Source organism: Martes martes, assembly GCF_963455335.1.
Source record: "Martes martes genome assembly, chromosome: 4".
In the NCBI taxonomy this organism is placed as follows: domain Eukaryota; kingdom Metazoa; phylum Chordata; class Mammalia; order Carnivora; family Mustelidae; genus Martes; species Martes martes.
The window spans coordinates 37,882,544-37,897,372 of NC_137891.1; the positions used below are offsets into that span (position 1 = coordinate 37,882,544).

Below are 14,829 nucleotides of genomic sequence, written 5' to 3' on the forward strand. Positions count from 1 at the left end.
ATATATGTATACTTACACACATGACTTTTAAGGGGATATGTGTGTGTGTTTGTGTGTATAAATCAGGACTATACACACAGTATCTCTGAGTATCAAACTAAATTACTTTGGAAAGTTTAAAGAAACAGGATGGATAAAATTCATTTTGTTAGGTAGCTGTTTTATTACTGATTTTTCACTTATTTTGAGTGATTATAAATGTGAAAGTAATTTTGCGTGGTTTTCTAATATTAGGAGACATTCCAAGTCTTCCAATGGCTTGCTCTTCTTTCTCTTCTGTAGAAATGATACAGTGAGAAGTATATGATCCTTGGAATCCTTATATGTTTAAATTCTGTCCTTGTTTGTTACCACTATCCGAGTCTCTGTTTCCTCATCTTAGAAAATGGTGATGGTAGTATTTTACCTTATAGTTGAGAGGGTTAAATTTGATAACACACATAAAACACCAATCCTGGTATCTGGCTGACAGTCAGAACAGTAAGTGCTAGCAGGGTTTACTTTGTCTTCTAATTCATACCAAAGTATACTGGCTTCTCTCTCTCATTGTTTCTGCTTTTTAAAAACACATAAATATTTACTTGGCAAAGTTTCAAGAGCTGTAGCAGAGATGCTTTTTGGGCAAGTGAAAGTTAGATCCCATTACTCATTTATTTACCTGTCATCATGTGGTCTTGCTCTTGAGGAGGAGAAGGAGTGTTTGAGAAGATCTTGGATGTGTGACTTAGGGGAACCACATTCCTTGCTTCTCTAACTTTGGTAGGATGTGGTCCTTAGCTGATGGTTTCATGTGCTTTTATGTAGTTTGAACAGGCTTGGGACTTTGATATTCTGGGGATGATTTTGCTTAAGGTGATATAAGCCTTTTCTGCTAGCTTGAGACTTTGGCTGTTTTTATTCTACATTTCATTCTTTTAATTTCCATTTATATCTTCTTAATGCTGCATTTGTTTGAGTTGACAAACCGTAAGTCTGTTTCTTTCATTCATAAGAAAAAAGCAAATCTTTATATATTAACTTTATGATTTTAGTAGATTTAAAGTATATACTTGAAGCATTAAAGCTAAGGTATAATTCACTTTTCTTATTTGTTTACTTTGATTTATCACCGTTAAGTGTTTTAAATTGGAAACAACTACATGCAAAAACTTGTAGATTTTTCTTTAATACTTATGATGTTTGAAAGGAAAAAAATAAATGTCTTGGTTTCTTTTAGGTCTTATGGAAGTGTATTTAAAGCGATACATAAGGAATCTGGTCAAGTTGTTGCAATTAAACAAGTACCTGTTGAGTCAGATCTTCAGGAAATAATCAAAGAAATTTCCATAATGCAACAATGTGACAGGTATGAAGAGATTTTCTTTCTTTATTTACCTTCATTTTGATGAATTTTGCTTATAATGTATAAGAAAATATATTTTTTGGTCATCTGGTTAGTTTTCTGACTTTGAATCTGAACTGAGACTAATCCTTCATGAGGATGAGAATAGTTTTGGAAGGTTGTCTTTAAGACTAAAGCAGAAATGATGTTTTAAAACAACATGCAGTGATAGAAAGCACTCAAGCTGTTTTCCCATTTTGGGGGCAAATTTATGGGTGAAAATTATTTTTTGATGTTAAGGGGGGTCATTTAACAGTTTTTTTATATAACTGTTTCTACTAATTAAACACAGCCATGTTTTATGTAACTCTAATTCATTCAGCAAACATTTACTGAACTTTCCCAGTGGGCCAGATACTGTACCAGGATCTAGGAATACCAAGAGAACTAAGATACTGTTTTTCTTCTTGAGGGGCTGCTAACCTAATTGGGAAGACAGATCCTTAAAGAAATAGCTGTGCCACAGCACAGTTGCTCTGCTGACTGTTTGCAACGGGTAATGTGAGACCTGGGAGGCAGGGCACCTCCCTCAGCCAGGAGTTATTAAGTCTGGCATGCTGAGGAAGAGTTTATTAAAATTGGGTAAAGAAATGGAGGGACCAGAGAGAGTAAAGAGAATTACAAGTAGAGAGGTGAAACAGCACACTGGTATGTGCTGTTCTGACAAGGTTTAGAATTACTAAAGTGGAAGGTGTGAGACGGAGTTTGGTGTGAAATGATTCGGGATAGGTAAATAGAGCTGATCATGAAGGGTCTTTTATGCCCTATTAAATAGCATGGTCAGGGATGCAGAGTTTATACATTAAGACTATGTTTAGCCTCTAGTTACTTAATTGAAAAGAGATTTTGTTACTCTCTCTTTACAGAAAGTCTACAAGTAGCAGCAACAAAGTGACAACTGTCTCAGGCTTCTTTTCTTACACTGTGCTGTCCTTACTAAGCCCTGCCCATGCTTATTGTCTCATGGTTATAAGAGGGCTACTCTTGCTCCAGCCTTATGTTTATGTTCCAGGCAGGAGGAAAAGGGGAAAGGCAGTAAAGGGCTTTCTCAGAAACCCTCAGCTTACGTTTTATTCATTAAAATTGATTGAGTCACATGGTGTCTTACAGCTGATGACTTAGGGGATCTGGACACTCTGTCACCCCTAATAGAATCAGGGCCCCATTAGTAAGAGATCTATGAAAAGCTTTCCTTTCCAAAAGTATATAGAATCCATATATTACATGTCCTTTGGCTAATTGAGGTGACTGAATAGTCCTAGAGGAACTTTGTTTCTTGAGTTTGTTCAGTTTTGCTTTTCTTTATTGTATGCTATATATTTAGATTATATTACATATTTTTTATAAAGATTGTATACCTGGAAATTCAAGTGGTTATAGAAAAAAAAATTATACATTCATCAGCTCCCAGATCAAAATATGTAATTCCGAGATTTTCCCAGACCTTGCTATTAATTTGGTTAATTTGATAAGAATGTGGTTCCCACAGTTTGATGTAGAAAAGGAAAGACTGAGATAGAGTAATGTTAGACCTATCAGGTACTAAATACTTGTGTGTTGCTGTTATTACTTTGTTATTATCACTAAATGTACTTTAGGAACTAGTGTTGTCCTCTAGAGATTTTAATTGAGTGTGCTCAAGGAAAGGCAGGGTCTCAAATACTATTTACTATTCATGTCTTTTCTTCCTCTGACCTTGATGTGTCTTGGGATCTATCAGCTCTTGCTCACGTTTCTTTCTCAGCTTCCTATTTGTTCACCTTGCTTTCATATTTGACTCCTCCAACTCATTTTCTGCCCTGAAGCTAGAGTGATCACTCTAAAATGCAAACCTAAAGAGGTCATTCTCAGTTTAGAACCTTAAGTGTCCCATTGCCTGGAAAGATCCAATATCCCAAGGATGGCATATAAGACCCTTCATATTTATGCTTATGCTTCCAGTCTTCTCTCTTACCTGTGTTTCTCTTTTAAGCACATGTTTACTTGCATTCTGTATCAGCTGACTTAAATTCTGTGAATTTGGGATTATATCTTACGAAGTGCCTTTGGACCTTGCCACGTAGTGGTTTTTCAAATACAGGTATTACTGATTCTTGTCTGGGTGACTCATCTGGACCATATCCAGAAGGGACTTTACATTTAACATTATTAGATCAAATTTTTAATTGTTGCAGGTAAGCTTCTCAAATTCCTGTTTTGTTCAGGGCATCATCATCTACGTAGTCTTTCCAAAACAAAACTGAGAGTCGTCTTTGTTTCTTTTTCTGGTACTTCTGATGACACGGTGTTTTAGATTCTCTTTCTGCAATGTCTTCACTATCTTTATCCTTCCTTTCATTCCCTGAGAAAAGGAATCCTATTTCTTACCACATATGCAATGCCTAACACTGTACTTTTTTATTGAGTGTGAATGGATATGGTATGTATATGGAATATGGAAGAGCATTATAGGTTGAGGAAACCATAGGGAAAACTGGTCCTTGTTCTTGTTACATACTTTAACTATTAAGGGGAAAGAAAAGGAAAGAATAAAAGGGGAAGAAAACGTGAATGTGTTTTTAGAAATTTTGTACCACTTTATAGCAGAATGCTTTGTAGGTAGTAGGGATGTCTCAAGTATTTGTTGAATGAAATAAGTAGATGGATGAAACAATTACTGGTAAAAAATGGCTTATGCCTTTTGGATTTTACTTTCAGATTCATTATTCATATGAAATAGTGAAGGATCAGAAAAATTAGTAAGTTAAAAGATCCGAAAAATGCTAAAAGATAGGGCAAGTGAAAAACTAGGAAATGACAGAAGCAAGCATTACATTTTAGCTATAAATTACTAGTGTTAATGTAGATGTGTTATTGGGAAACTGGCATAAAAATGATTTGCAGGGAAACAATACAAATTGAAAACTTCCCACTTATAGCAGTGGAATTTGGTTAGAGAAAACGAGATTTGCATTTCTGAAATTGAAAAAAAGTCTATTTAGCTAGTTGGACACTTGGCAAATTGTCTTGCTTTCTACACTCCAAAAAGAGACCAGAGGGTGTTTAAATTTTTTTTGTTCATTTTAGTAAATATTAAACATGTGTTTAATACTGCATTTTGGCATAAATATTTGAGGAAGCCCATCTGCATTGTTTATTACAGAATCTTTTGTGTCTAGTCCAGTGCTTGGCACAGAGTAGACATTTAATAAATATTTGTTGAATATATAAATCATAGAATGTTAATGCTAGACTGGATCTCTATTTAGAGTTTTGCAAACGTACTCTGCTCTAAGGAGGTAGGGGTATTTTCCTCAAACAGTAAAGAATTGAGCAGAACGAGAAACTTTAGTCATTGCTTCCATCTTTTTTCTATATTGGGACTCATTCTAAAATTGTATTTGAGGAACAGGCTCCTGGTACTAAAGCATATTTTAGAACTATTTTACAGGTACAGAAAATGAGACTTAGAGATTTTACGTGCTTGTTCAGGATCACACAGCCAGTTAGGGCCTGGGATGCTGAAAGAACCCACATTTGCTGACTTTAGGGCTAGTGCTGAAGAAAGCAAAGTCTACAAAAAAGATTCCAGCAATTCAAACTGAAGGACTCTCAAGGCACTGCTGGGGGTAGAGGCAGGAGCTGGTCAGTAATACTTGGGAATACTATGTCCTAGATAACGTGGATCTAAGGGAGCCACAGTTGACACAGCCCCTATATTCCTGGTCCCTACACTCCTCAAGGAACTTCTCATATGTAAACCAGGAGAAATGTGTTGTCACCATGCATCAAGGCACATGCTTACTCATTTATTCATTCAACTAATATATATTGAGTACATACGCCAAGGGCAGCCTTTATGTGTTGTTCACAGGAGATGCAACAGGGAGTGAATCTTAGACTTAGAAGGACGTTCAGTCAGATTGAAGAGGCAGGTGATTGACTGTGCTGTTTTAATGCAGTGTGGAAATGGCTGTGATGAGGTAAATATGGGGAACTCTATGGGCTGGAGGACATATCTAACATCTCAGCACTGGAGACTCAGGGAAAGCTACCGTAGGGAGTCATACTCAAACTGAGTGACTTCGGATGGCTTAGATTTGGGGGGCAAAGAGGAGAGGAGATGCATGTGTTGGGAATAGCACATTTTTAGTGGGTCTGCTCAGAGGCTTCTGCCAGTATCGTTCCTTTCCTACCTGTTCTATTTGCTGATGTTTTGGGGTAAAATTCCATTTAAACATGGTTAGTGAGGCACGCAAAAGTTTGAAAATCACATCAAAGGATTTGTGATGAATTTTGGCAATTTGTATCAGTTCATGTATATGTATATTCATTTTTGGGTAGGCCAAGAAGTGACTTGCTGTGATTGAGGTTTCTTTTTTTTTTTTTTTTTAACATTTTATTTATTTATTTGACAGAGAGAGAGATCACAAGTAGGCAGAGAGGCAGGCAGAGAGAGGGGGGAAGCAGGCTCCCCGCCAGAGCAGAGAGCCCGATGCGGGGCTCGATCCCAGGACTCTGAGATCATGACCTGAGCTGAAGGCAGAGGCTTTAACACACTGAGCCACCCAGGCGCCCCCCCTCCTTTTTTTTTTTTTTTTTAAAAGATTTTATTTATTTATTTGACAGAGAGAGATCACAAGTTGGCAGAGAGGCAGGCAGAGAGGGAGGGGGAAGCAAGCTCCCTGCTGAGCAGAGAGCCCAATGCCGGTCTCGATCCCATGACCCTGAGATCATGACCTGAGCTGAAGGTAGAGGCGTGACCCACTGAGCCTCCCAGGTGCCCCAATGATTGAGGTTTCTATTGGGGAGAGTTCAGTTTCCATAAGAGAGTGTTCATATTGCCTTTGTGAAAGCATTGTGTTACCCCCTCAAGTTTAGAACACTATTAAGGTTGTAGAAGGATGTTAAGGAAACTTACGTAATGAAAAATAGCCATTTCTTAGTATTGTAATTATCACATGCTCATAATAGGAAGACTTTAGAAAATGTTTGCAAAACGTTTCTGTTAAGGACTTTTTTCCAAAATATACAAAGAATCTTTAAAACTTAACAAGGATACAAACAACCCAATGAAAAAATGGGCCAAAGACCTTCACAGAGACTTACCAGCGCAGATTTGCTGATGGCAAATAAGCACAGGAAAAGATATTTCATGTCCTGTGTCGTCAGAGAAATGCAAATTAGCCCAGCAGTGAGATACCACACTACACACCTGTTCAAATGGCCCAATTCTTGAACACTGACAATGCCAAATCCTGGTGAGGATGTGGAACAGAAGGAACTCCAGTCATTGCCGGTGGCAATGCTGAATAGTACAGCCCGTTTTGAAGTCAGTCTGGTTGGTTTCATATAAAACTAAACATACTTTTAACCATATGATCCAGCAGTCATACTTCTTGGTGTTTATCCAAAGGAGCTGAAACTTATGTTCACATAAAAACCTGCACATGGATGTTTATAGCAGCTTTATTCATAATTACCAAAAACTTGGAAAGAACCGAGATGTCCTTCAGTAGGTGAGTGCACAGACTGTGGTACATCCCGACAGTGGAATATTATTCAGCACTAAAAAGAAATGAGCTATCAAACCATGAGAAGACAGTGAGGAAACTTAAATGCATATTATTAAGTGAAGGAAGCCAGTCAGAAAAGGCTACCACTCTATGACATTCTGGAAAAGACAAAACTATGGAGGATCAGTTGTTGGTAGGGGTTAGGAGGGTGGGAAGGATGAGTAGGCAGGGCACAGAGGATTTTTAGTGTAGCGAAACTACTGTGTATGATGTCGGTGTAGAGTAGATTCTCAGTTGTGTGCTCAGGAGGGACATGTTGGTGATGGGCGAAGCTATTCTTGTGTGGGGACAGGGAGTGTGTGGGAAGTCTCTGTATCTTTCACTCAATTTTACTGTGAACCTAAACCTCTGAAAAATAAAAACTATTAAAAATACCTTTAGCAATACATGGTTATCTTCAGTTACGATGAAATTCAACTTAGTATAAAAATGTTAGTTACCTTTTAGGCAGTAAAAATTAACATTTGAATTTCCGTAAGAAGCTTAAACATAACGATTCACTACAAATAATTTGTACCACAAGTAGTGTTTATTTAAGGTGCAAATAGACCATAAGAGTTTGTAGTGCTGCTTCCACTTTTCGCTCTGGTTTTTCTCACTTCTCATTTTATACTGTTTCTATTTTGAATCGTGATACTGGCAGAAGACTGGCAGGATAAAGGGTGTAGAGGAGGTGTGAAAAGGAGACAGGAATGGAGATGATATGGTCATTAGGCATGGAATGAGAGGGAGAACCCTCCCCCCGCAAAAGTGGGGAAAGATGATACGTAGTTTCACTGGGTTGAAGGTGTTAAACAGGGGAAGGGAAACGAATACATGGGACAGGAGAAGGAGGCAGTGGGAGATGGCCCGGGAGAAAGGAGTGGAATATGGCTCATGATTGCCACCCCAGTTATCAAGGCATCACATTTCACCTTTGCTTCCTGGTGTGTGCAGTAATTTGACTTATGTCTTCCTTGTCCCTCCCCCCAATGGAATTTTCTAAGTCATATTGAACAATTTAGCTGTGCCAAAAATATACAGAATTGCTGGGTTCTCATATGTCCTGTAAATACATACAGTGGCTTAGTCAAGATTCTTAGGAATTACGGCTGAATTAGAATTTTGTGTGTTGCTTAAAATTATATAAATAACATAGAGCTTGTGTCTTGAAGGAAACTCTGCCTCCTTGCTAGCGTTCAAGAATCAGTGTGTGGTTAAAAAATGAATATTAGGATATCTAAATAACCGTACAGTTAGTTAACTGGCCAGCTGAAATGAACAGTGTTACCTTTGGCCCCTGACAGTCTCGCATGTGATAATCCTCTTTAAATGCTATTTGATTGTATTATATTCTTGCATGAATTTCTTCAGGGATTCCCCAATGCCTTGACTGACATTTCTTGTCACTAAATTTAGTCTACCCATTTTTCTCCCTAGCTTCTGTCATTAGGCCATAATATGTTGTTCAGTGAATGCTGATTATTTTAAAATGATACATGAATGAATGATGAATGAATTTGAATGAATGATATGTGTCAGTGGAAACAGCCTGAGTCAGAAATCCCAGGTCTTGTACTCTCGCTGAGCATATTTATATCTGTGTATGTAATTTTTTTAATTACATCTTTAAATTTTAATCTTCATTGGCCAGTCTTAAGCTTATGTTCAGTGTGCAGTTGAAGGGAGACACAGTGAATAAAGTCCTGAAGACTTGCTTACTAGCTTGCCATTCTCTGTCGTTATCAGGTTCTGCTGAATGTTACCTTGCAAATATCTCTGGAATTTGTTCTCTTTTCTGGTTTTTTTTTTTTTTTCACTCCCACTCCAACTCACCACATGGCGTTTTACAAATGTAGGTTTTGTTATTATTTAGGTATGGTGAGATAAATTGTTATACTTCCGGATCCCAAGAGATGCGAGCCTGTCATACAAGATCTGGTGAGAAGGGGAGGGAAGGCTTGTACAGGGAAGCACCAGGGTCAGTTAGGAGGCAGAGGAAGAGAGCAGAAAACATGGGCAAGAGCCTTTGTTGTAGTTCTGTGGGAAGGAATGGATGAGATAGGGTAAACAGGTTTTGGATTGGTTAGTTTGAGTGATTTCAGTGGGGTCAGGGGTGTAGGGCAGTCCCTCCTTGTCTGGTATTTGGCTCTGGGTTGATGAGGTTAGGGAAATAGTGGCTCTGGAGGTGGTGGTGGGTTTTGGACTTCTGATTGGTTCAATTGCCTATGAAGGGAACACTCGCAGGTGCTGATCCTGATGAGAGACAGTGGAGGCCTTGTCAGCAGGTCTCAGATGTCAAAGCATCACAAATACAGAAAATAAAAAGATAGTCCCAATGCAATCTCTTGCATGCCTAGATTAACATGATTTTCTAATTGTTCTACCTGTGTCCATATTTGCTTTCCTACAATCTAGCTTTGATGCAGCAGCCAGAGAAATCTTAAAAGTATAAATGAGGTCATCTTACTGCTCTGCTTAAAATTCTTCTCAGATCTTCTTTTACATATCTAATAAAGCCCAATTTCCTTACCTTGGTTCTGAGGCCCTTCATTATCAGACTCCTGCCTCCATCTGCAACTACATTGTATTCAACAGTAGTCTTCAGTCACTTAATTCTAGGCAGACTCATCTTTTGACTTCTTAAGGATGATTTGCTCTTTCTCTCCTCAGGGCCTTTGCACAGAAGTTCTCGGTGCCTGGATGCTCTTTATCTGGTTAACTTCCAGCCAACCGTTGAGTCTTGCCTTAAATATTATTCTTTTGGGGAGGCCTGCATTAGGTCCCTTCTGTCAGTTTTTCTGTGATTATTTCTTTGCTCACTTATTCACCGCTTTTTTGGGTACATATGAGAAGGGAGGTACTGAGGATAAAATGGAGAGCAAACCAGACTGGCACCTAACCTCATGAAACTTCTTTTCTTCTGCGGGAGACAGATAAAAGTCAGTGACAAAGTAATTATGAGATTTTTTTTTTAAAGATTTTATTTATTTATTTGACAGACAGAGATCACAAGCAGGCAGAGAGGCAGGCAGAGAGAGAGAGGGAAGCAGGCTCCCCGTTGAACAGAGAGCCGGATGCAGGTCTCGATCCCAGGACCCTGAGATCACGACCTGAGCTGAAGGCAGAGGCTTAACCCACTGAGCCACCCAGGTGCCCCTAATTACGAGATATTGTAAGTGCTTTAAAATTGTGAAAGAAGTATTGATGTAGAAGCTATCAGAAGATAACCAATTGTAGGCCACTATTCTATATTAGCTTGGCAGTTTTCCAAATCTAAATTGTAATCCACAGCCATTCAGTGGAAGGAGGATATTTTGTTGGTAAATCTCACCTCTGTCTACTTTCAAAGTTTTTCCATATACTTTAGTGCTTTCCAAGTCAGGGACTACCATGGAATATGGATGTTAGTCCATTCTTTCATATGAACTAAAAACAGTTTTAGTAGGAAACGATGAATGCAAAATAAAGTCTCAGCCAGTTTATCTCATGGCAGCCCCCTCTCCTTTTAAAACTACAGTTAGTAATTGTATTTTTCTGTGGGTTTACTTCTCTAATACCAGTGTATTTCATGCTGGTGTGTGCTCTTTGAGTCAGAATTGTGTTTGTGTGGTTCACCACTGCATATCGAATATCTGGCTTAGGCAGAGGGTCAGTGAATGAATGTTGAATGAATGATAGAAACTGTATTCAGGTATGTGTCCTTCATGTGGCTGTTTAGCCCTATCTGCTTGAATACTTTTCTAGGTTACCATTATTGAGACCATGTTTTATGATATAGAACTGTTGGACCTTGATCCATGGACTTGATTATGTGTTAGAATGGACCACAAAGTATTTTTTGAAGAGAATTTTACCTGTCCCCAAAGCCATTCTCTTGACTCACCCCTAAAGAGAAATAGAGTTGCTTTTTCAGGTAGCCACCCAAGTTAGAATCCCTAGTTTTTGTAAGGGCTGTCAATCCTACCCTTAGAACTGCTGATTACTCCAGTGTATTGCAAGATAAAATATATGTTTTCTGTATGCTTTTCAGTGAATATAATTGAATTTATTGTTACTTAATACTTTCAAAATTTTGAATGAGAACATTAATATTTAAAGAAGCTCTTTGAAGACTGTTCTCCTGGAGTGAGGTTTAACTCTGGGTCTATATCAGAGTCACCCATAGAGCTTTTAAAAGACCTGCTGGATTAGAACCCCTAAGGTGTGGGACCTGGGTCATAGGTGTTTCTGATGCATAGCCAGGTTAAGAGCAGACTCTCTATAAGGTTTCTACATAGGCACTCATACCCTAAAGAAATGTATGTAAAGAAGTCTTTTTTACGTTTCCCACAAGTTGAAGTTATGGGTGTGTAGGTTGGTTTCATTTGTTTGTAAACAAGCACTTTTCTTCTGTGGTCCAGTGAATACTTGGGAACTCCTGGTATTTACTTTCCAATCTCAGCACCTACTGAAGTTGAGTGTGTCTGCAGAATAAAGGTGTCAGATGGGGAGTAATGAGCGATGTGGGTAGAGAGGTAGATTTGGAAAGCCCTATATGTGATATGAAGCATTTAAGATCTTTTCCTTTCAGTAATGGAGAGCCATTGGAAGTTTTGTGGGGTTTTGTTGTTGTTGTTGTTGTTGTTGCTTTTTAATGGGAGAGCAATATGATCAGTTTATTTTATTTTTGTTTTAAAGGAAGGTAACCTTGTCAAAAACACAGATTAGAATGGGGGAGAAAACTGTGACAAGGAGATCAGTTAGGAAGCAAGTCTGTACTAGGTAATGAGGAGCAGAAGGATAAGAGGAGTGAGTTCCAGCCTTGTAGCTTCCTTTTTAGTGAGTCCTTAAGCTTCAGTCTGCTCTACCCTTGATTAATGAGTTGGCTAAAATTAAAGGCTCTACTGAGAAGTCTTCCCTGCCCGTCCTCTTTGACCTCTTATTTTGGTGGTCTCTTTATGTCGTCTCTTATAATACTTTCCATTTATTATTATTTTTTGCTAACTTGGTTCTCATGTCTTATTTATTGCCACTTTTCATGGTAACTGCTACTGGATAAAAGTATCTTTTGAACAAGTTGTCCTCTAATTATGCCATTCTTGTTTTGTCCTTCCTATTTTGTGCCCTTGCTCATAGCCTTTCTTTTTTCTAGAATGTTCTTATCTCTTCCTCACCCATATTTTGAAGTTTTAACCTTTCTTTCATAGCACATCCCTCCCTTTCTACAAATTCTTTCTGCTGACTCTGCCATTTCCTTGTTTTAGTTCTTACAGCATTTAAACTGTCTACTATGTAGTTTATGTTACCTTGTTTTTATTTTTTATGTATTCTGTGAATATGGATACTCTGCCTTTTTGAGTTGGGCAAGATGTTTTACATATCAGTATATATAGCTTGCCCTTAATAAATATTAAGTAAGTATTAAATATTAAATAAACATGTGACTATTTGTCTCTAAGTCTTCCTAAAAACAGGCTATAAACGTGGTTTATTTGCTCTGAAAGACATAAAACTTCAGTTCAGAAATATTTTGAATTGTTTATTTTACTTATCTGAATTTAAAGCAAAAATAGTTGTAATCAGGGTGCCTGAGTGGCTCAGTTGGTTAAGCACCTGCCTTCAGCTCAGGTCATTATCCCAGGGTCCTGGGATCGAGTCCCACATTGGTCTCCCTCCTCAGTGGGGAGCCTGCTTCTCCCTCTCCGGAGCTCTGCTGCTCTGTCTGCTTGTGTCTCTCATGCTCTCTGTCAAATAAATAAATAAAATCTTAAAAAAAAACAAAAACAAAAACCAAAACTCTGGAATTTTAAAGGCCCAAATAAAAGAGAATTAAAAATAATTTTTTTGGCTTCGTTGAATTATAGAGTATTTTTATAGTTGAGTAGTAGTATTTGACTGAATGCAAACTCCTTAAAGATTTATATTTAAAGTGCTTTATTAAAGTATCTTCATTTGTCCTTATGTTATATACTAAATCCTTTGCCAAAAAAAAGCCTTATTTTCTTGGGAATCACTCAAAGCATTTGGGCCTCCTCTGCTTTGTAATCCTGTTAAATTTCATCCATGAATTAAAGCCTAATTACACGCTGTTGCTGAACTCTACATATAGACAATTTGATGTACAAAGATATTTACTCATTAAGTTAACTTACTGGGACAGTATGAAATGTTGGAAATACTTTGTGTTGGGATTAAGAAATAATTTTCTTTGGGAATTAACTAAGTTTAATTGTCTGTGTATTTTTCTTTAGCCCATATGTTGTAAAGTACTATGGCAGTTATTTTAAGAACACAGACCTCTGGATTGTTATGGAGTACTGTGGCGCTGGCTCTGTCTCAGACATAATTAGATTACGAAACAAGACGGTAAGTATTTTTAAATTGTTTTGCTAATCTCATTTCTAAAGATTCATACTTTAGAATCTGACTAGGTAGTATTTTGTTACAAAGGAAATATCAGTGTGAAAAAAGAAGAGGTTTTTTACAGTGTAAAAGGATCTGGTACGAGGTGTGAGAACCAGCCATATGTCTTTGTATCGCAAATTTGAGGGTCATTAATTGTTTGATTTATTTGTTAGGAAATTTTTGGTAAATCACCGAGAATCTACCATAGTACTCCAATTCTTCATTTGGAATCAGTATGTAAGTTATGGCTAGAATTTTATTTAAAGTTAATAATATTTATGGTACTTCTTTAAGTTTTTTGTGTTATAATCTATGGTAAACAACTGAAGTTTTATGTTTCTGAATTTTAAAAAATAATTGAAAACAAATTTTGTCTTTATTTTCCCAAATATTGTCAGGAAATTGGGAAATGATAAAGCTAACTCATAATTAGTGTGTGTGTATGAATTCAAGTTAGTGAAATGTGTTATTTAATAGTACCTTTTTGTGCTTATGCTTTAATTCTAAGTAAAAGAGTTATTAACAAAATTGTTTAATTTATGCTAGAAATGCATCTAATTCACTTGGATAATTTATAAGGTCAAAAGTGACCTTTTTATCTGTGAATTTAGAGTAAGAATGAATCAGTGAAATAATTAGTAATTCTGTAGAACAGTAACCTAATTACTATATGACATTACTGTATGATGTCAGACGTATTTCAGTGAAATACATTCAGAAAAATATTTAACTACTTGAGTCAATTTGTGGTTAACCAGAATCCTTCTAAAGTTTGGGGAAATACGTTGTAAGTTTATCCTACTAATTTTTTTTTTTCTGTTAGAGAAAATAAAGTAAATAGGATTTCTTTTAAAAGAAGTGAGATAGAAATTAAAATAATCCCTGTTTTGACAGAATGAATTAAGTGATTTGTGACATTCTAATTATATATTTTAGAATTTCTATGGTGCTTAACTAGTATTTATGTAAATCAGATGATGCTTGAGTGGCAGAACAATGCTTTAATTAAAAATAATTATGCTCCAGTTAGAGAAGTGTTTTAACATCATTTCAGAGCTAAACTCAGTGCATTTGGTATTTTAAATTACCAAATATTAGAAATATGAAGTAAAAGTGTGTGAAATGGAAAATCTGTTTTCTTGATTTTAAATTTTAATATTACTATTGTGAATAGGTAGGAAATATTGGATTCAAGTACTTTATAATCTTGTTGCCAATAATTACAAACTGTGAAGGTATGCTGTAGTTCTAAAATACAGATATGAATGAGTCATTATCCTCAGGAATCTCTTTTACCCCTTATCAGGGAATATTTTACCCCATTCACATTCTTTTTTTTTTTTTTTTGAAGACAGAATCCACTGAATATACTGGGGAGTCACACATTTGGAATAGTTTGTTATTCTCACAGAACAGTTACCCTTGGGTGTGGGGTAGCATGGAAGAATCTGATTCCTAGATATGAAAAAGAACTCAGAGCAGCTTGGGATAGGATCTGGAGCTGTGGGTTTGTTGTCTCTGGGTATT

At 36.9% G+C, this 14,829-nt stretch overlaps 1 protein-coding gene across 1 annotated transcript in view; it reads left to right on the forward strand.

Moving 5' to 3' along the window:
• Positions 1–14,829, forward strand: part of STK3 (serine/threonine kinase 3) — a 268,999-nt gene that overhangs the window by 47,234 nt on the left and 206,936 nt on the right. The window contains exons 3-4 of the mRNA XM_080800926.1: positions 1,217–1,345; positions 13,149–13,263. Coding sequence (XP_080657052.1) covers positions 1,217–1,345; positions 13,149–13,263 — 244 coding nt within the window. The remainder of the gene's footprint in view (positions 1–1,216; positions 1,346–13,148; positions 13,264–14,829) is intronic.